Below are 22,609 nucleotides of genomic sequence, written 5' to 3' on the forward strand. Positions count from 1 at the left end.
ATAGCTGCAAGAAGGCAGTTACAATAATCAAGTTGGGAGTTCACCAGAACTCCAACCACCACTGCATTGTCATCCGCTGGAATAAACGGGAGAGCCCGTCGCAGGAGGCGCAAGGTACCGAACACTGATTGTACCTTAGCGCTGACCTGGGCTTCGCTCCCCAGATTTTCCTGCCATGTGCAGCCCAGAATTTTTATTTTAGGGGAAAACAGTAGGTCAGAGCCCAAGAAGCAGGGAGGGTGTGGACGTCTGCTCAGGTCGAGAAGATATTTGGGCCAAACAATGCTAATTCTGTTTTGCTGGCATTCAATTGAAGCCAGTTAGAGGACATCCGCCCCCTGACTTCCTCCAAACATCGTTCAACCTCTGCGAAAGGACTCATCCACATTCCCTATTTTGATGAACACCTGGGTTACATCTGCATAGGAGTGGAAGTTGACCTAATAACTCCTCAGTATATCCATCAGGGGGCGCAGGTAAAGATTAAAAAGAAGGGGGGGATAACAAGGATCCCTGAGGGACTCTGCAGTCCTGTGAAAGGGGATACGAAATAAACCCTCCCAGTCTCACCTGTTGCTTGCGATCTGAAAGGAAAGAGTCAAAGCGGTTGATGGCTTGGTCGGAGATGTTTCCGGTCTCTCTGATAAGGTAGATAGCTTACCTGCTTTACTGGTACCCATCTGAAACTAAGAGGAATAACGCATCTTTCTTCTTACAGTCTGACAATTGGAGAGTTCTTCTAGCACCTATTACATTACAGATTTTGATAAGCTTAAACCAATGTGCTGTGGGACAGCCTTCAGATGGCCACTGCCCCCCACCCAAAAGTAAACACGAATATACTCCTCCTGCACCTGTGAGACTTAGGCTACTTGGGCCCTCTTCCTGCAGCTGGTGTAGCCTTTCATTGATATAGGGCTTGCACTGTTTGCTATCTTGCGGACCTTAACTAGTTGTGCACCTTGCTTAAACAAGAAAGCAAGTTGAGAGGTGCTACTACGATAGGGTCTGCATTGTCGACCCCACTATTGCCCTTAACTATTCCAGCAACGCTGAATTTGGATGGTACAGTGCTTATTGTTGCTGTGTTTTGGGTCTGCACTGTGATGGTCTACAGGTCGAGGCTGCGCAAAAGGAAGGGGTGCTGTTGCGTGGTATCAGAGTGCTGCACACCTGGGCGACCGATACCATAATGATGACCTCTCCAAGTGGTTATGTGGGCTTGATTCCTCCAAAGTGTGTGGGAGTTGATGTGTGTCCCCAGTGTTGAGGAGAACATAATGTGCAAATCCTGGTGCACAGAACAATATGAAAAAATGTACTTACCTTTAAAAACTGTTCTCCAGCATTGATATCTTTCATAGATTCACATGATGTTGAATATTCCCCATCATAAGGCTGGATATCTTTGGAGTAATGGGAAGAAATTACTGAATTTAATTTACCGACCTTACAAAAAGACCAAAAACACATACCACCAAAAGTTTGAACTACCAAATGTTTGAACTTTTTGTGGTATGTGTTTTGGTGGGTCGGTAAATAAAATAAAAAAAGCCGTGCCACACCCCGCTCACTATAGTATACAGTATAGTGAGCGGGGTGTTGCGGGGAACACCCCTGCCGCTCACCCGAGCAAAAAAAAAAAAAAAAAAATGAAATGGACCCTGCAGCACTGGTTTCTGATCACGGAAGTGAAAGGGAACCGGCGCCGCAGGGACCAGCGCGTCAGAAGGAAAGGTAAGTAGGGGTGTGTTGCAGGTGTGAGTGAGGGTGTGTGTTTGAATCTGTGTGATTTTCAATGGATGTCCACATGGAAAATGTACGAACATTTTTGTGTTACGTACATTTCCCATGCGGACATTTCCGTTGCGGACCATTCCGCAATGGTAAAATCACACAGATCCTCTTTGGACATTTATTTTATTCTAATTTTTTGTTCAGCGCTGGCCCTTCCCAGAGGGTCTCGGGAACACCTTACATGGTTCAAAGGTTGAACAAGGTGGGAGGTCAAATAGAGGTTACAAAATACTTTCATGATAGGATAGGACGATTAAGAAAGACAAGTGGTAGCAGGGGAGGAGGGTAATGTGTGGAGAAACAGCTGAGTCTCTGACTGAAAGCGGTGCAGGTTCAGTTCTCATGTGAAGAGGTAGGGTGTTCCATGTTCTGGGTGCCCACTGGGTAAATGCTTGTTTTTGGTTGCATGCTAGTTTGCAGAGTGGAATGTGTAGCAGATGCTGGCCTATTTGTCTGGTCTTTGTGTGGGTGATGGGTTTGAGAATTCTTGTGAAGGTAAGATGGTGTTTTATGGTAGATGGTTTTGAATACAGAGGAACCATGTTTGCTTCAAATCAAATGGTCCAGGATGTTGCCAGCTATGTGTCTGGGGTGGGTGATGAGTTGTGTGAGGTCATAGAGTGGGTGAGGACAATATTTAGTATGATGTTTCTGCCTGGATGCGAAATATCAGGGTTGAGGTTGCCAATGTAGATGTTGATGCAGGAGGAGTTGTGGTTGTTAGTTGTGGTGCCAGACCTGTGTGGAATCTGGGATTGTGTGTTGCGGGAGGTTTGGGGGGAGATTAGGTGGATACAGGTGAAGTGTGGGTATGGTGGAGGGAGAGCAAGTGAGAGAGTGCTACAAAAGAAGTGTATGGGGGCCGGGGATTAGTAAGTGTGAGGGAATCTATATGAAAGATGGCAATGCAATGCCACAACTTTATTGTGTGGATGGTCTCTGTGGTGGATGAGATATTGTGGGGTAAGCACATCATGGAGAACAGGTGTGTGGAGTTTTTAATTAAAAAAAAATGTATTTACTTGTTTCAATTGATTTACAATTTTTACAACACAGTTTACTAAGAAATCATCCACTGCTTCATTTCCAGGAGCTTAAATAATATTTGCAGGTCTGTTTGAGGATTTCTTCCCTGTTTCCACCATCCCCTGTTTCGGGTCTTTCAGTTTTCTGGTTAAATAGTACTCTCTCCTGGTTATCAAAACACAATGGGCCTCATTACAGGTTTGGTGGTAGCCTTGCCGGTAAAACTGGCAGGCTGCCGCCAAACTTGTGAATTTTTCCAGCCCCTGGCAATGGGGAAATACGGGGCCATTACAACACTGGCAGACTCTGTATTTCCCCATTGCCAGGGACCAGACACTTTTACTCCCCATTCCCATTGAGCCGGATAGGGCTGACCGACCTGGCGGGTGAAAAGGCACCTGTGCGCAGAACTCATAATTTGCTGGTCCGGTACCGTAGTTATCGGACCAGCAAACTTGCAATGAGGCCCAATGTGTTTGAAATAAGATTCCACCGAAATCACTAATGACGTTCTTTCTCCACACATCAGACGGATCCAACAATCTTCTGTGTAGACTCCAGTAGTTTCTGAAACAAAGCTAAAATGCTCCACCCATAATTTTTCTCCTACGTTATTCTGTAGGGAGTCGTTGGTCTCCTTGGCTGTTGCTTTTATTAGGGCCCAAAAGTGTCTCGATTTACTGCCACAAATTGCTCTAAGCATTTGTTCAGACTCTACTTGATACATTTGGAGTCAGTGGTCTATCAGCCAGCTTTTGTATGCCTTTGCCACACACTTAGCCTTTTCTATGTCTTCCTTGCTGTTGGTCTTCACTGCCATGCGCCTAACCGCCCTTAGTTCCCTCCTTTTGCCAACCAGGAGTCTGTCATAAGTGTGTAAATTTGGTTTTCGGGTATCTTTTGTTGCATTTCTTTGAGTAGCAAGCTGTCAGTCGGGGCTGGTAATCGACCACTGGATCACTTAAACCAATGTTACCGAGATCGGAGATGGCTGTGTATTTCCTTGTTAGATTTTTTATGGAATTTGCAGATAGTCTTAGATGAGTTCCGCCGTTACATTCCTCCACTTCAGCCATCATTTTGCTTCTTGGTGCTCTCTCGATCTTCCATGTTGTTATTAGCAGGTTATGATCGCTATGTTTTGTTCGTATTACTTTGAAAGAGGTAATCAAAGGGAGGAGTTCTCTGGACACGAAGATGTAGTCAATAATGGTGTTTTGCCCATCCCTCTCCCAAGTCGGTATCAATGGTGTATTTTGCTCTGACGTCGTGTGGAGCTTATGGAGATCAAGAGAGTCCATCAAAGATGACCATATGATTTCTCTATCGACTGTAGCTGGATGCTTTTTTAATCGATTTTTTTCTCCTGAATGTTTTGGGCAGGTTTGTTTTGGGCAGGTTGCGTTTAGGTCGCCACAGAGGATTGTGTACTTTGGTTGGTAATCTGTGTACAACTCATCAATTACATTTACAGCCATCGTAAGGAATGTCTCATTGCTCATGGTCAGCGGATTCCAGTATGTGTTAATGATCGTCATGATGTCTCCCGAGTTGTCGTCTGCTCAAGTTTCCTGGGGTCTCCATTTCGTGAGTAGAACTTGAAGATTGATTTGAAGTTAAGAGTCGTATTGAAATGTATTTCACTACCAGATTTTAAAGCCGTTATAAGGCCCGAAGTTGGACAGTCTTTAGAGCCCTTTAGGACAGGTGAAATGAAGATTTTGTAGCCATCCAGATGAGTTTTTTTTCCCATGAGCCATGTCTCTTGGAGACACAAGATGTCGAAGTCTCCAAGGTTGACGTCACTAGGCGCTGTCAGGTGGTGTTAATAAACTTGCCATTGGGGACTGTGCTTCCAAGTTGTGCTTTTTTGGCTGGCAAGTTTGAAAATCAGTGGATGGCTAGCTCCGAGATTGATTTGCAAGGGCCTCCAGAATCCAGGCCCACATTTGCTGGTCTTGCTCTTTTAGCCTTTTGGGGGAGTTGCTAGTTGATTCCTTTTGATGGGCCACAGCAAAGTCCGGATTAAAGGTCACCTTCAATTTCGGAAGTGGGCCTCTTGGTTCTCGACCTATATTTAAGGGGTTTTTATAGGATTTCAATCCCCTTCTCTTTTCTCCTGAGTCTCCGTCCTCCTGGTTCCGTAAATTTTCCCTAATCCATTTGTTTTCCATCATCAGAGTTTTATATAATGGAACGTCGGCGGGGGGCTAGTTCTCTGCATACCCTTTTATTTTTATGTTGTGCCGTATTATCGTCAGGTTTACTTTCCGTTAGGTTGAACCCGAGCATCAGGAGGCTCTCTGCAACGTCTAACAGCATAACCTTTACCACCGGTGAGGAAATGGGAAGATAGACACTGTCCATCTGACCCCTAATCCCGAAGTTTGACAATTTTCAAGTCTTCAGAACAGAGTGGCCGAAGGTTTGGAATGCAGTGTAGTAAGGTTATAATAGATTTTCTATTCAGTATTAGCTCATCCCCCTTGTCCCAAATTTGTTCCAACTTAAAAGTATGGAAGCTCTTGTCCTTTCGATTAAATGAGCGATCACCTTCCCTATGATAGTTCGTCCTTTCGTGTTTCATTGGGACATGGCCAGGTGGCTTTGATGCGTCAACTGTCGGTTCTTCTCCCTCTATGGTTGCGATTCAAGGGCATTGGATCCCTGCCGTGGTTACAGAAACTCTTCTTGAAGGCCTTTGGTTTGTCAGCTCCAACACCCCATGCCCCTGGACGGACCACAAACCTCTTACACTTCTACATCCCCACTGGAACCAAAGCACAACCTACAAAACAATGTCCGCCAGAACTGGCAAGATCCTCCAGGCAACTCACAAAGGAAAGGCTCATCCCCCTCCTAGAAGCAGCACAAGCATTTAAACCACCCTTCTCCACTGGCCCGGTGGTACTAGCAGACCTATACAAAAGACTATAAATTCAGCCATAGCCTCTATTGCACCCCTTCTGCCAAAGGAAAACAAAAAACATGCTAACTCATGGTTCTCTCAAGAGCTACTTGACCTCGGAGCCAATAAAAGAGAGGCCCCGTCTCTGCGGAAATCCCACCCCTCCCCCTCCTCTGTAGTGGCCTACAAAACTCTCACGTCCCAGTACAAAAAAGAAATCACGACAGCCAAATCATCATATAACTCCAGAATAGACACTGCTAAGTCTGAATCCAGGGAACTATTCGCAATCTACAAGGAGCTGGCATTGCCGCCAACCAACAACCAAGAAACAGTCAAAGATGAAGCATGGTGCAACTCCATTCAAAATGCCATGTTAAACAAATTAAAGAAAAACAAGAACAAAATTAAAGCCCACCGCAAAGCACTAAAACTAACTCTCTCCCCACAGCCAAAAATCACAAAAACAATCACACAAAAGAATACCAACCATTCTCCTTCCGAGAGGTGACCGAATCAGAAGTCATAGCGCTCATGAAAGGTATCAAACCCTCCTCATGCAAGAGAGAACAAACCCTCCTCATGCAAGGGAGACACCTGCCCGGCGACCCTGATCAAAGAATGCACAGAACCTCTAGCCCCATTCCTAATGGCTTTCATCAACGCCTCACTATCATCAGGGGTCGTACCAGCCCCCCTCAAGGAATCCTGGGTACGCCCGCTCCTAAAAAAACCCTCACTTGACCCAGACCAACCTAACAACTACAGACCGATAACAACCGTCCCTTTCCTGCTAAAAATATTAGATAAAGCAGCATATCTACAGATACAACAACACCTTGAAAACAACAACATCCTTGGCAAAAGGCAATCTGGTATCCGGCCACACCATGGGACCGAGACAGCCCTATTAGATCTAAAAATGCAGCTTCAGCAAACCATGGACCAGGGAAAACCCGCCCTGCTTCTGTTCCTTGACCTCTCCGCTGCCTTCGACCTGGTGGATCACAAGCTCCTATGCAAACACCTCAAAAATGCAGCACAATTCTCCCAACAAGCCACCACCTGGGTCACATCCTTCCTTGAAGGTAGGCTCATGAGAGTCTTCTCTGATCAGGACTGCGCATCCCCCACTCCCATCTAATGCGGAATTCCACAGGGATCATGCACATCACCCACCCTCTACAATATCTTCAGCCTCCCCCTGTTCAACGACCTTCATGATCACAACATAGCCTACACCAACTATGCTGAGGACACTCAGGTCCTCCTCCCTCTCACTGGCTCATATGAACAGGATGCAGCCACCCTCAACAAGATCTACGCCATCATCCAGGCCTGGATGGCAGCAAATGGTCTCTGTCTCAATGGAGATAAGACAGAAATACTCCTAGTAGGTCCCAAACAAGTCCTCAACAAACTTGACAGCAAATACGCTTACTTCAATATAGACAACACTACAATCACCACTGCAGCTGCGGCAAAAACCCTAGGAGTCTACCTAGATGCCTCACTCTGCATGTCCCACCAAGTAAACGCGATCGCATCCTCTGTGGCACTATCTACCAAGATCATTAATGCCGTCAAGCCTTACCTCTCCCCCAAAAACTGCCTAGCCATTGTAAGAGCCAGAGTAGGAGCTAAACTTGACTACTGCAACGTTCTATTACTAGGCACATCCTCCAAAAACTTTTAAAAAAACTCGACACAAAACAAGGCACTAAGGTCATCCCTCAACATCCCTAAAAGGGAACACATAACCCAAGCCCGACGAAACGCTCACTGGCTCCCTGTAAGGGAGAGCATACTTTTTAAATCACGCACGCATACCTATCCCAAACAGCCCCACCATACCTGTCAGAAGCCATCCACAGAGACAGCTCTACCAGACCCAAACAGACCCAACACTGCAACCAACTCTCTGTCCAAACCTACAAAAGACTAAAAGCTGGTGGGTCCAGCTTCGCAGTACTATCCCCCAAGAACTGGAACGCACTACCACCTGCTCTCAGAAAAGAACCCTCAATCTCCTCCTTCCGGAAAGCTCTCAAAACACAACTCTTCCAATAATTATATAAGGATGTCTCACCCTAACACTAGACCTGTCTCTACCACTCTGGTTCTAGGAGAATGTTGCAATCCACTTACCACTGTAAACGCAATTTGTACCCCCTGCACTAACCTAGCATCCATGCTGTACTGTACATTGTATACTAAACCACCTATGTAAAAACCATCACCGGACTGGGCCAACCCCCCCCGAATTCAATGTATGCTGATGAATGTAATATAATGTACATTTTAAATGTAAATATAAACTGTACCAAAAGCAAGTATCCATGTAACAGCGCCACGATGCCCCCGGGCCGATGGTGCTTTATAAATCCAAATAAATAGATAAATATGTTGGTCACTCTGGTGAGTAACACTTAATTACTCCTGCGTCCCGTGCCCTTTCCTCCATCCTGTATGGGCGACTACCACTGATACAACTGACCTGGGGAGGAGAGCTTGACACTCTAGGAAAACAGGTTATGAAGGACAGGCTGGCCGACCGCTGTATCAGCCCGCCCTGGCACTGGTAGCCAGACAGTAATGCTTGCAGAAGGGCGATGGGGTGGCCCATGTCGGTGCCTGATCACCTGCCATGGTATGTGATGCTGGAAAGCAACAGCCTTTGCCTTGTTCCTGATTGCGTGAGCGTGCATGCCCGTTGGGGATTCCTTGAGCTGAGCTTTGTATGCCTCTTGGATGGATGCAATCATCCATCTAGCTATTGAAGCTTTGGACGCTTGATGTCCAGGTCTTGCCACGCTAAAAGGGACAAACAAGGCGTCCATCTTGCTAAAGCCCTTGGTTTTGGCAAGATAGAATTTCAGTGTTCTTCTGACATTTAAGCATTGGAGAACCTTCTCAGCATCTTCCTTGGGGTTTGGGGTTTCATTAATGTGGATGAGGAGACAACCTTTGGGAGGAACCTGGGGTGAGTGCAAAGCATGACCTTGTCCCGATGAAACATGGTAGAGGGCTCGGAAGCCACCAGGTCCTGAATTTTGATATCTCTGCAAGCTGAGGTAAGGCCCACTAGTAGTGATGTCGTGAGCATGACCAATCTGATGTCAACTGTGGCCAGAGGCTCAAATGGTTTGTGCACTAAGGCGCTGAGTAAAACGTTAAGGTCCCAGACTAGGTGCGGGCGTCGGACAGCCGGGAAAAGCCTGGTTAACCCCACCAGATGTCTTTTCACCACTGGGTTGGCGGATGAGAAAGCAAACTTGTCTGAGTTCCTGTATGTGCCTATATCTGCTAGGTATGTCCGGCAGGTGTCGACCTGAACCCCTGATCTGGCTAGGTATGCCGAAAAGACAACACCTGGTCCAGCGTGCAAGTTAGCGGGTCCATTCCTCTTTCCTTGGACCAGAAGCAGAATCTGGTCCATTTGCTTTTGTATTGTTTATGAGTAGCCTGACCCCTGGCATGATTTCCAAGTTGTCCCAAGACAGCTGGAGATGTTGAAGAGTTACGTGCTCAGGTACCAGGCTGCTAGGGCTAGCCTCACCGGAGAGGAGTCCCGCCCCCCCCCCCACCTGCTGAGCCAGAAGCAGGCCCTTCCCCAACGGTAGAGGTACCTCTCGCTGGGCTGACAGCTGACGAAGGTCTGAGAACCAGGAGCCAGTGCAGAGATCTTCAGTCCTGGAGAGATACGATCCGTGAGGCCAAAGACAAGTCTTGCAGTACTGTTCTGGATGAGTTGCAGAGGGTGGAGAGTAGAGGCAGGCAGAAGAATTTTAAAAAAATAGTCCAGCCTAGAGAGAACCAGAGCTCTGGAGACAGTGAGCTTCTGGGGCAAGGAGAGGAAAGGAAGAATACCTCTGAGGAGGTGCAGCTGGTAGTGTGACTTTTTAGAGATGTCAGAGATGTGAGGAGAGAAGGAGAGAGTGGAGTCAAAGATGAGCAGGAGGAGGGCCAAGAAAGGCCGGCCAGAGAGTGACAGGAAAGGAGGGAGCAGGTGTGCCGATGAGGAGAATCTCAGTCTTACTGGCATTAAGGCAGTGATCGTTGGCGGCACACCACTCCTGGATAGCAGTCAGAGATGAGAGAAGGAGAAGAGGTGGCTGAAGTTAGCCTGAAAATGAGCTGAGTATCATCCGCATAGCACTGAAAGTTGGGGCAGAGAGCGGCAGTGCGGTGGGCAAGAAGTGCCAGGTATTGGTTGAACAACCAGGGAGAGAGGTTAGACCTCTGGGGGACACCACAGGTAGAGAGAGAGATAGAGGAGAGGAAGCACCCAAGTTGGACTTGGGAGGGTCGATCAGAGAGGAAAGAGGTCAGCCACGCCAAGGCCTGACCGGTGATACCCAGGTTACCACGGAGATGGTTGAGTAGGATGGCATTGTTGACTGTGTCAAAGGCAGAAGAGAGATTAAATAAGATGAGGACACAGGGGGTGTTGGAATCAAGGTTGGAGAGCAGGTCTTCAATGATGTTCAGGAGAGCAAATGGGCTGCTATCCCTCCAACCGTAAAGTAGCATCCAGCAAATATTCAAAGGATTGTTGTTACTTTGTTAACACTCTGAAATGCACACACAGTTGGAGAACATCAAAATAAATGTGAGGTTAGCTTTGATCAGAACAATTTACAGGCAGAGCCAGGCATATAGTATCATCTCCCTGTTATGGAAGCACATGACAAGTCCCTGTATCTGGCTTGGTGTGTATGTCTGTGTTTTTAGCCATACAAGAGCCCCTGGTGTCCTATGGAGAAAAAACCCAGAATTCACCCGAGGTTTCTATTTCTTTACAACAAAATGTTGACACTTCTTGCAAGCAGCACAGTTATAAAAAAAATCTCGAAACAGGATGTAAAGCAAAGCTTATTGTAGAACGCATGTAACTCTAGTCATAGGCACTGAAGAGGCGAAAACCAGTTAGACTCGGACCCCTTTAACTGACCAAATCAACATCTCTTTGCTGTCAATAGACCAGTACACCGCTGTAAGAAGGGCCGGCAGCTGTAAGCAGTGTTTGGTAAAGACGACAGAGCAATTTGATGAAAGGAGTGAGAGAGAAAAAATCCCTGAGCAAGAAATATATTAATAAACAGACAAGAACACTTCTATAAAATGTGGTTTCTATTTTACAAATCCTGAAGTAAACCTAGGAAAGTTCAACAGTGCAGAATGTTTTGGGAGCAGAAAAGCCACACACTGGGGGAGGGGACTCACCAGTAAAAACAGTTGTCAGTAACTGCTCTCTTATCTGGATACCTTCCTCGCTGTCATCAGGTGGTGCTTCTCTCAGTGGTATCTCCAGCGAAGAAGACAGAACCTCATTGGCATTCACCTGCATCCCAGAACGTAGGGCTAAATTGTGCAACATGCAGCAGGCCAGGATGATCTGGCAGGCAGTGTCTGGGCTGTACTGCAGTGCCCCACCACCACTGTGATCTAGGCACCTAAGCCGGCACTTTAGGATTCCAAGTGTTCGTTGCATCACAGAGCGGGTCAAGCTGTGCGTCTTGTTGTAGGCTTGCTGGGCGGGGCTACAGGGCTCTGCAAATGGCGTCAATATCCATGGCCTTAAGGAATATGCAGTGTCACCTGAAAAAAATGTGGAAATAAATACGTATGCTCACCATTGGGAGGGTACAAGGGAGAACTAGGCTAGTGAAAGTTTAGATGGGCTCTGTAGCAGAAAAGATGTCAGTTACCTGCGTTTGTTTTGGTAGCTAACAAAAGGCAATTTTCTCTTTCAGAAGCAAAGAGCAAACACGAGAAAAGCACTGCCCAGACAATTCGAATTACTTTTTAAAAATTCTAAATAAAAGCATACTATTCAAGTGAAAACAAATGCAATCCATAAAGAGCTAAACGCATCTGTATAAACCCCCTCATTTCATTTTTAGTAAAGGCAGGACATTTCACCAATGCAAAACTGAATGCATCAGTAGAAGAATTCAAGGATGGAAATACATACGCATTCACCCCACCCGTGTTCTTAATGTCTAATTGTCAATTGCGTGCTTTGACACCAAGAATCTCTTCAAGACTTCCCATTTTTGTTTGGTGATTATGGAGTACAGGGAAGATCTTGCGGCCACCATCGAGACAGCAAGGCGGTCGATGTACCTGGGGAATTTCATGTTGACATAGTCGTTAGTTCAACCTCTGATTGTCCTAAACCCCTTCCGAGCCCTCTTTGCAAGCATGCCACCTAGATCCGTTGTCAGCAGACCACAGCAAAATGTCCCGTTAAGACACAGATTGAGCACTGGACAGAAATGAAAATTTCATAATGGGCAGATCTGCCACAACAGAAACTGTGGTATTCTGCATTGGTCCAATTATCTTTACTTTCACTGACATCAGTTTCCTTTTTCATTATATTGACTTGTCTGGCTCATGCTAAGCTGTTCTCGTGGGAAGTTTTTTGCAATTGCTAGAGAGTCAGCTAGCGACGGGTGAATACACATCCAAAGGCGTTCTTGGACTGTGGATTTTTTTTAATGTGAATTGTTATTTGGTCCCTAATTAGTTCATCTGTTATGTCCCTGCCAAATTTACAGAAAATAGCTAGTGTGCGAACGAGTTTTTTTACTCCTCTTTGACCTTTTCTCTCCATATTACTAGTATTTCACACGGTTGTTGTTTTTAACTATGTAACATTCATAAACGTCATTTAATTTCTTCCTGCTAATTTGCATATTATCTCCCTGTCTTTGCTATTGTTCTGTCCTTCTAACTGGATTCCCTGATCAGTTTAATTCTCTCCATTCCATTTAGAACTCTATTTGCCTTTACCCAACATACCTTTATAATACCTTCTCTCTCACTCCGTTGTCTTCCCCTTGATTCAAATCTTCTCTCTCATTTACTGTGTATCGTTTTTAAGAGTGTATACATCTCCCGGGGGTCTGCGAAGAACTAGATCGGTTTGGGCGAGTGGCCGGGCTGAAAGTAAACACAAATAAATCGGAGATTCTCGGTTCCAATTTCAATCTCCACAGAGCAGCAGATTAAGGAGGCCTACGCCTTTAGATGGCCAAGAGAAAGCATTAGGTACTTGGGGGTTCATCTCACCAAAACCGTAGCAGGACCGTTTCGGGCAAACTACCTCCCTTTGTTAGAGAGAATCAAATCGAAGCTGGTCGATTGGGGGCCGCTTTCCATCTCGTGGTTGGGTGCATCAATGTGTTAAAGATGGTGGTGTAGCCACAGATGATTTATCATTTCGTGGCCCTGCCAGTGGAAATCCCAAGTACCTTTTTCAAAGCTCTCCATAGGGTTACTAGTTGCTTCGTTTGGAACAATAAACACCCGAGATTATCCGCATCTCTCATGAAAGCGCCAACTGCCCAGGGGGAATCAGACTTCAGGGCCTACTATATTGCGGCACAAATCCAGGTCATCAGGGATTGGCAAACGATGACGGGGCAAATTATGGCGGCCGATGGACAGGGCGGTGGTCGCTGGGACGCTAAAGGGAATGCTTTGGAAACCAAGGGTGGACAGAACTCCCCAAATGTACGCTAGCAAGATCACCTCGACCATAGTAGAGGCCTGGGATACTGCAGTTAGATGGGCTCACATCACAACCTTTCCTTCTCCATACACGCCCCTATTTGAAAACCCACAGTTCTCTCCGAGCTGCAGAACCGCGACCTTTGAGGTCTGGATGGAGGGGGGGTTGCCGGATGGTGCAGGACATGTACTGTGAGGCGAAGTCAAAGACTTCGAGCGGTGCAAGGTGGAATTTGGGTTGGAGGAGAAACACCGGTACGGATATATTCAGCTGAGACACTGGCTATCCCACCTGGAGATGAAGAAGGCTGGGCCTCGTCCGCTAACCCGATTTGAAAAATATCTAGACACGCACATAGGAGATAGCGGGCTGATGGGCGGCATATACAAACACATAAAGAAGGGGCAAGCCTCCCAGAATAGAACATATATGAGGAAATGGGAGGCAGACATGGGCACCGAGATAGGAGTTAGGGGGTGGCAATCCATGTGGACGCAAATCCCAAAGTTAACCAGGTCCCTCCAGATACGAGAGACATGGCTGAAGCTGATGGTTCAGTGACATCTGACCCCGGTCAGGCTGAATAAGATGTACCTACACTCCACTCAGCTATGCTGGAGAGGGTGTGGTGAGATAGGCACCTGGGCCCACACTTGGCGGGAATGCCCAGCACTCGACACATTCTGGACATTCATACGACAGGCAGTGGTACAGGTCCTGGACAGCGTGGGGGGGGGGGGGAGAAATCGGGGGCTCGACTGGTTATGCCTGAACGAGGCACTGGCAGATATTGACAAGAAACCTCGCCGCAAGGTATATATATCATCATGATGATGGCGGCAGCTTCGGTGCTTGCGCGTAAATAGAAGAAGAAAGATCCCCCGCAAGATCATGAGTGGATCGCCAAAATGTGGTTGTGGGTCGCTATGGAATGGCTCACATATTCAATACAGGGGGACCACTTGAAATCTGCAACGGACTGGTCAGCCCTTTTAACATTTCTAAAGGAGGGAGCCTGCAGGGCTTGGTGCCCCAAAGCCATGTCACTCCTGGCCATCATAGCTCTCCAATAAGAGTCTGACCCATGCTAGAAGGGCTCAAGGCAAGGACGGAGGAAAATACTCAGGGGGATAAGGACACAGGACTCACCAAGGCTACAAAAGAAACACTAGAGAGAGGGGTAAAACTCATGGTCAACTCCTGGATTGAGGGGGGGAGGGACAGAGGGTCGGAGGTGTGGGGTTGTTCAAATGGTTGATTGTTTGATGAAAAATGTTAATAAAAACCAAGTTGAAAAAAAGAGTGTATACAGATGTTCTCATTATTTATCTTTTCTTGTTCCTAAACTATGAACCTGCTCAATCTATATTCTGAGTCCCACTTCTTCTCATTGTTACAAAACCCACTTGTGGCCAGTGACAATTTGGGTCCTCCTCACTTTTTTCCCCTAAACATTGCCATTCGTTATCTTTGTTTGTTACGTCCATCTTCTCCCTCTATTGCTCTTTTTCGCCTAAAATTTTCTTTCCACTTCATCTTAAACTGTTCTGGTCATTGTTACAAGGTAATGAGTAATGTAAACTTACAATCTTATTTGTTCCATGCTTTAAAATTCAATAAATACAAATACTTAAATGAGCAATGTGCATTGTTATGTATATTTTTAAATCTCATTTTAGTCTAGGTGTGTGTACACCGTGTTGCATTTGCAGGCATTCTAGGTCTTAGCTGCTTGTTTCCTCACTTGAAGTTTACTTAAAATTGCACCAATATTCAGGGGTGCCAGAAGCCAGGTTAAAAAAAAAGCATTGGCGCATTTTAAGTATATCTTTTTTAATGCCCAAATGTTGGCAGGTATGCGATTAATGACAGGCTGCACTGAACTAAGTGTACAAGTAGTAATAGATGTTGCTAGGAGGTCATTGAAGCCAGTGCAGCTTTAAGGACTCTAGGTAACATCCAACTCACGGCCCACTCTAGAGCAAACACGATGCCCACAAAAGGTAGGAAAACAGAAGTGTTAATTTATATAAGAGAGAGAACAAGGGGAAGGTTGAAAAGCATTCATATGCTGCCTCTAGATGTTTCTCATATACTATTAGAATGTGTACATTTCCTCATGGACCAGGAACAGCAGGCTGCCCGATTGGCCCCTTGATCTCTGATCAGTGGGAGACATTGTTCCTCATTCATTGATTGGAGCATCCTCTACTTGTACACACCAGTCAAATTAAACACCTATTCTAGAACTGGCAGCAGTAATGGTAGCAGCTTAAAAGCTTTGTTCCTGCCACCCTGAAGACCCTGGATTATATAAATAAGAGGCATGGCAGACTCAATTGAAATGGAAGAACCAAAGAGGGGGTAGGAGAGGAAACCTGTACTAAAATTCATAAAGATTCTCAACCATCAAAAAGGATCAGAAACGAAAACACAGGAAAAGGACCAAGTCCAATCCCAGCTGCTTGCGCTGAAGGGCAAACCACAGAAGATTACCTTATGGAAATAATGCATGGGGTGCACCCATCTATATGCAAGATTAAACAGACAGTAGTGGAGATGAAACAAGAGCATGCCTTAGTCAAGAAACGCACCAAAGAGCTGGAAAATACGGTCTCTGGTACAGAAGACCGGATTTAAATACTGGAAAGAAAAGTGGCTAATTTAACCCTACTTCTAGACACAGCATATAAGAAGATAGCTGAACAAGACAATTTCTCCAGGAGTTCCAATATTCAGGATTTCGGGAAGGTATAGAAAAAGATCACCACATGGATTTACACCCGCCCCTCCCCTCAACCCCGTCTGGAGATAGAAAGCCACTGGAGATAGAAAGGGCACACTGCACTCTGGCTCCAAAACCAGGTCAGTCCCCTTGAGCTTTAATAGTTAATCTGCTGAGATTTGCAGTAAAGAGATGCTAATGAGTAAGCTCAGAGACATGCGTAAAGCAAAGTGGGGCAGGGAACTGCACAATAATGTTTTTGAATGACTATGGCAAGGAAATTATATCTCAAAAGGAGAAATGTTTGCAGAGGCAAAACAGATGGCTAAGAGCAAAAACATCTAATACTATATGCTATACACAGTCACCCTGAAGGTAACTGTCGAAGGAGTCAAACATTCATTTGTGGAATAACGTAAAGCCAAAAGATTCCTGATAGACATGAAACCTGCCAACACAAAGCATGGTAAATCATGTGAAGCACAGGTAGATTTTGAGAAAGGAATGGGAATTAAATGTAATTTATTTATTGTTCTTAGTAAGTACCCGCTTATTAATTCTAGAGACTTGACTAATTGAAGATATTAGGTTAAAATGGTGTCCAAGGGCCGCAACCATGGCGTTGATGGACCGCAGCTCTGTACCGAGGTCCTTTCCTCTAGATTACGGTTGGATTTGTTGGCATGATGAGACGTAGGTAATGTCTCTGGGACAAATTGTATTCTGCTCCACAGGAATACAAGGATGAGTAGGGGTAAAATGGCCCGTCAGCCCTCACACTTCTAGAAATCAAAACACAATGCAATCATAAATGTAAAAACAGTCTTTTGTGATAATGTGGGCCGAGGGAAGGTTATGCGCTCAAAAGGGGTGTGAAGGTGAGCCAGTAGTGATCCAAACACCACAGTGCCACATTACAAAAAATAAAGACATTGTCTAATCAAGGCTCTCTAAAGATATATATACACTTTAGTTAAACACACCATCTGCAAGTAAAACAAATAGATGCAATTGTACAAAAACCCACCCCAAAGGAAGAATAGAGAATATGTAACAGAAAGGAGAAAGTAGCAGTTGTAGATCCAGGGATGGTAGGTAATTTACTAGTGACAACATGGATATATTGGATGAAAACAGGAGCGATCGCGACCTAACCAGTCTCGAGGGTCCAAGTGGAACGAGGGGGGCAGTTCAGAGTGAACAGGACCTGGTTCAGTTCTGCGCGGGCTAACAAAGTCAGACCTGGTGTCCAATGTAGATGCAAGCGGATCAAGCTCAGTTCGGGCACGTTGGATCGTGTGGGTCCAAGTAGCAAGCTGTCATGCCTTACCTTACTTTCTGCCACAGTGCCTGGTGTTTTAGGACCCTTTGAGGTCTTCACCGGGTTTGTGCTGCTCGCACTGTTTTGCCTCCTTCAAGATGATGGCTGGTACGCACTGGGTTCCCATTCCATGATGGCGGCATTTCCGGTTCCGGGCTTACAGATTGCAATAGCAGCATTTAAGCTTGGCGCTTGGATTGGTAAAATGTACCTTATTGCAGTTGTTTCTGCTGCCTACCCCGTTTTGCTCCGGTCTTCGCCACTTCACAGGATTTCCTCTTCCTTCCTGATCCATGCCCTTTGATTCCACCTCCATTCCTCTGGCCTCCTGCTCTGGTTCTTCTTGTATCCCTATCTGTTGTCCCTTACTCTTTGAGAGACTCCAGTACCTGTGATAGCTGCCAGCCGTCTTCTCCTAGTGCTGTGACCATTGCTGTTGACAGACTTTTCATCATAGTTCTTTTTACTACTGGGTTCCACCCCCCCACCCCCTTTGGATGCTGTCCCTGGAGCTACCAACCCAGTCAGAGCCATTCTGCAGGAAGGTTGCTACATCGGATGGCAGACCTTATTAAGGCAAAAAGAAAAAGGCAATAAAGGTAAGTCCTACCGTTGACAGAAAAAGACGCCTTAAAAACTAAGGAACCTCTTGCTGTTGGACATGATCCATAATGAAAGCTTCTTGGGGCTGTACAGAATGTTATTGCAGAAGTACAGAATCTACGTCAAGAAAATGCCTTCAAACGCCAAATAGTTTCCAATCGAGGGGCTGTGCATATGGATCCACCACTTGGGCTATTGCCTGTGGAAACTTTGATGGTGATCCTAAACTATTAACCAAATATTTCGAATGCCTGTATGAGTCAATTCACATTTAAGCCTCTTCAGTTCTCCACTGATTGTTCCAAGGTTGGGTTTGCCATATCCCACTTCACTGGTAGTGCTTTAGGTTGGGCATCCTCGTTTGTAACAGCACTGAGTTCTTTATTAGACCAATTTGATGATTTTATCCTAGAGATGAAAAGGATGTTTGGAGATCCTGAGCTTACTTGTACCGCTCAGGAGAAGTTAATGGATTGTCATCAAGGTTCCTCTTCATTCCACAGCTATGTGACCTGATTCTAACAACTTGTTGATGAAAAAAGGTGGCCGGAAGAAGCCAGGTTTACATTTTTCAGAATGGAACTTAACAATGAGTTGAAAGACGAGCTGGCTAGAGTTCCTAGTCCGGCCACTTTTCACAATCTTCTCACCATGGTTCTGCAATTAGAATACTAATTGCATGAAAGAAGAGCTGAAAAATGGCGAACACAGGCTAATCCTTTAAGTACAGTTCCTCATCTTACTACTAAAACGGAGTCCGATCAATAAGCTCCAGAGCCTGGTATGCAGTTAGGTGCTGCCTGAGGGCCACTCTCCTTAGAGGAGTGAACCTGGCGGAGAGACCATGGTCTTTGTATGCACTGTGGTTCTGCCGGTCATATCAGCCTCGAATGTCCTATAGCCCCTCGGAGGAAACAGGGAACCACCTTCACCTCCCAACCATAAAGAGGACTGTGGTTTGGGAGAAAGTGTTGGGTTCCCAACTTCAAGACCAGCTCACCTCATGTAGAGTAACTCAGTCAGCACCCACTAGTTGATTAGTTATTGGAATTTCTCTTGAATGAGAAAACAGTGTTCTCTCCTCATTTTTAGCTTTGATGGACTGGAGCGGCCAGTGTATTTATGGATGACTCATGGGCCCTTCATTACCAACTACCCAGACCGAAGCCATGGCAGTCGAAGGAGTCGATTTAAGGGTTAGTGGTAGAACACTCCAAACCATTGGCCATGACCTTCGTCAACCATGTGGAAAGTCTTCCTCATCAAAACAGTGCATTTTCCTGTGATACTTGGCATTCCCTGGTTACACCAACATTACCCTTACATTAAATGGGCGTCAGAAACGCTGTTCCTTGGAACTGAGTATTGTGTACACCATTGAATCTCAAAAGAAAATCGTGAATTACCAGTTATTCATCAGTTGCCAAATCAAAACTCTCATTTGTTGTCTACTCTTTGTTCGATACCAATTCAATATTCAGATTTCAAGGATGTGTTTTCCAAAAGTCTTTTAAGGTCTCTTCCACCTCATAGACCATTTGATTGTGCCAAAGAAACCCAGCCTGGTTCCTGGATTCCCTTTGGTAGGATGTTCATTTTGCCAGAGCCTGAAAAGAAGGCCTTGAAAGAATGCCTAGAAACCAACTTAAAGAATGGCTGTATCACTACCTCCAAATCTTCTGCGGGTGCTTGATTTTTTTGTACTGAAGAAGGGAACCTCTGAATTACGTCCTTGTCAGGATTAGCAGGGACTCAGCAACCGTCCCATCAAGGACAATCATCCTCTACCTTTAATTGCAGACATCCTTGCAGCCCTTGAAAATGTCAAAATGTTCACAAAACTAGACTTATGGGGTGCATTCTATTTGGTATGAATTAGAAAAGGCGCCAAATGGAAAACAGCATTTCGTACCCCTTGCAGGCATTTAAACTATAGGGTTATGCCCTTTGGGCTCACCAATGCCCCGGCTATTTTTCAGAGGGATCACATTGTTTCAGCAATTCTCTATCTTACTGTCGTCATTTTCCTGGATGATATACTGATTTACTCTTCAGCTCCTCAAGATCATGTGAATCATGCACGAGAAGTGCCCGATCACCCTACATCCTCTGAACACATCATCCCTAAACTACTGGCTGTGGACATATTGCTTTTTTTGTTTTTGAAGTTAGTGAAGCTACCAAGATCACAGATGTTTCTAAACCTTGGTGTAAACAACCCCTTTCATCTTCAACAGGAATAGCTATGCCCGTTTCTTCAAAACAGGTTGTTTATCCCCTCAGTCACACTATGTAATCAGGTTCTTCGGTTATGTCATGATAACCCAGTGGCTGGGCATCGAGGAGCTTTATCTTTTTTTAACACTTTCTTTTATTGTGTTTTCATAAGTGATCATAAAAATACAACTTAACAAAATAAGTACACAGTGTTCATAAGTAAAATAAAATAATAATACAATGACCCTGTACACTCATTACATTCCCTAACACCACTCTGTGCCCGGTATCTCCAAACCCACTTAAGACTCCCCGTACCTTGCAAAACCTATATCCCTCACCTTCTCTCCCTCATCTTCAAACCCATCATTCATTCCTTCTATCACCTTTGTCCATCTCCCCACACACTGCTGCCAAGAATGTTCGTAACGTGACCCAGATTTCCTCCGGTCTGCTTCTGGCCGGCAGCAATGTGGCATATTGTGTCTCTTTTGCCTCAAACTCCACCATACATCTCAGCCAGTGCTCAAATGTGGATGCTCGTCCCCAACCCCAGGCCTTAGCTATCAATGAGCGTGTCACCACAGAAGTTATTTTGCGCATTGACCTTCCTCTTCAAACACTGCAAACAGCCACGCTAAGGGAGACTCCAGTAACGCGTTCCGATAGCATTTTTCCCATAGATTGACTAATCCGCTTCCACAAGGCATTCACTGCACCGCAATCCCATAAAGTCTGCTGGGTTATAATGACACCTGCTACAAGATATAGAAGGGTAATACTTGGGCAATATGATCCGAGGAGGGGGGCAATGCCCCAACAGCCATAGTTCGAAGCATGAGCGAAGGCTTATGGCAGCCATTAAAACCAATGGAGAAAAAAAGTTAACAAAAGAAAATGGCCGCCATAGAATGGGTGAAGGGACTCGGGACGCTCTTTGCATGGCGGACACTCCGGGATGCCGCGGCGGAGAAGCAGAGGCTTCAGAGCCTTGTCGACGAGGTAAGGCCTGGGCGAGGGCCAATGAGCTTTCTTGTAACAAGCTCATTGACCCTCTCCCAGTACTACTCTGTAATGATGTATGATACATTAGATGGAGAAATCTCAAATGGATTAGCCTGAACCTATTATTTAGGGAAATTCGTCTAGTCTGTAGACATGCCACATTCCATTGGTGATCTGTAATCCTAGTCTTCAATGCAACATCTGATTTTTCCCTAGCCCTGTTCCCCATTCCATCCTTAGGGTTTTTATCATTTTATATACAGTGATGAGGCAAGTTTCGTGAACCAGGGAGGTGCCACTACATATTGTGCTATAATGAAATTGAGGCGCTTTATCAACTAAAATGTTACCTGAACAATATATTTTGTGGCCTTCTTGGGCCAAAAATGTTCTACGATATGTGTCCACCTGTGCCATTTGCGCTCAGTCAAAGCCATCTCATCGGCCATTGATTGATTGATTATTTTATTTCTATTGCGCTCGTACACAAGTGTTTCCAATAATGATCTCAGACCCAAATAACCAGACAGACCCAAGAAATATGGCAAAGTACTACTTTATTGTCAGCTCAAAATAAAGTAGGGCAATCTGGCGAACTACTAACTGTAGTCAATGCACTCACACTTAGGTTTCGATTATACAGAGGCTTTATATCTCAATGTACGTCAGCTATGACATCATCCTACGTGGCAAACTGTAAAACCAATTGAAGGGAGGGATTGGTTAAGGGAAGATATATATCTGTATATCATATAAGTATTCCTCCTTATCTATTAGGACCTTGAACCACCTCTAAATATGTGTAATACAGATTATAGCAGAACAACAGCAGTGGGCTGGCCTGTGCGACATTGTATAGCATGTTGCTACATAGACCCTTTGATTGGTTGGCATTCTCTCCCAACCATGGACTTTCGGCTTGTTAGCAGCACATAAGCAAAGTGAAACCCAGGTGCAGAGAGCAACGTCAGACTAATACCCACTTGCCCAATTAGTCCATCATCTCTCATCGGTCAGGCCCTAAGCCAAGGCTTCTTCTTTATGGTTGACCTTGCAGCCTGTTTTCTGTTCTGGTCAAGGAAGTGTAGGTACATTATTATCTTCGTCTGGAGCTTAATTAGTCTTGCATTTGTATTTTATTTATTTGTAAAGCGCACCAAGCCCTAAGGCATCTGTGCGCATTTCTTACGTATACATACGTTAAATAGTTACGTAGTTACATACAGGTTAGTGAAATACTACAGATGCAGTAAAGTGCCAGACAGGAGTGCAGGCAAATAAAAACATTTTCTCTCCACTTGTTTAAGTCTCTTGCGTGAAGAGCCACATTTTTGCATTTTTCCTGGATATATGGTATGAAGGTTCTGTTCTTAAAGTTGTGGGTAGAGTGTTCCACAGTTTAGCTGATAGTACAGGAAAGCTACTACCTCCTGTAGTTTGAACCTAGGGATCTTGAGGCAGTGTGACTGTGCAGTCTGGTAGGAC

At 45.3% G+C, this 22,609-nt stretch overlaps 1 protein-coding gene across 1 annotated transcript in view; it reads right to left on the bottom strand.

Moving 5' to 3' along the window:
- LOC138582041 (putative nuclease HARBI1) overlaps positions 1–22,609 on the bottom strand; it is a 243,138-nt gene that overhangs the window by 35,514 nt on the left and 185,015 nt on the right. Inside the window, exon 3 of the mRNA XM_069652972.1 lies at positions 10,958–11,332. Coding sequence (XP_069509073.1) covers positions 10,958–11,332 — 375 coding nt within the window. The remainder of the gene's footprint in view (positions 1–10,957; positions 11,333–22,609) is intronic.

Source organism: Ambystoma mexicanum, chromosome 3q (genome assembly GCF_040938575.1).
Source record: "Ambystoma mexicanum isolate Mex_15411 chromosome 3q, UKY_AmexF1_1, whole genome shotgun sequence".
Taxonomy (NCBI): Eukaryota; Metazoa; Chordata; class Amphibia; order Caudata; family Ambystomatidae; genus Ambystoma; species Ambystoma mexicanum.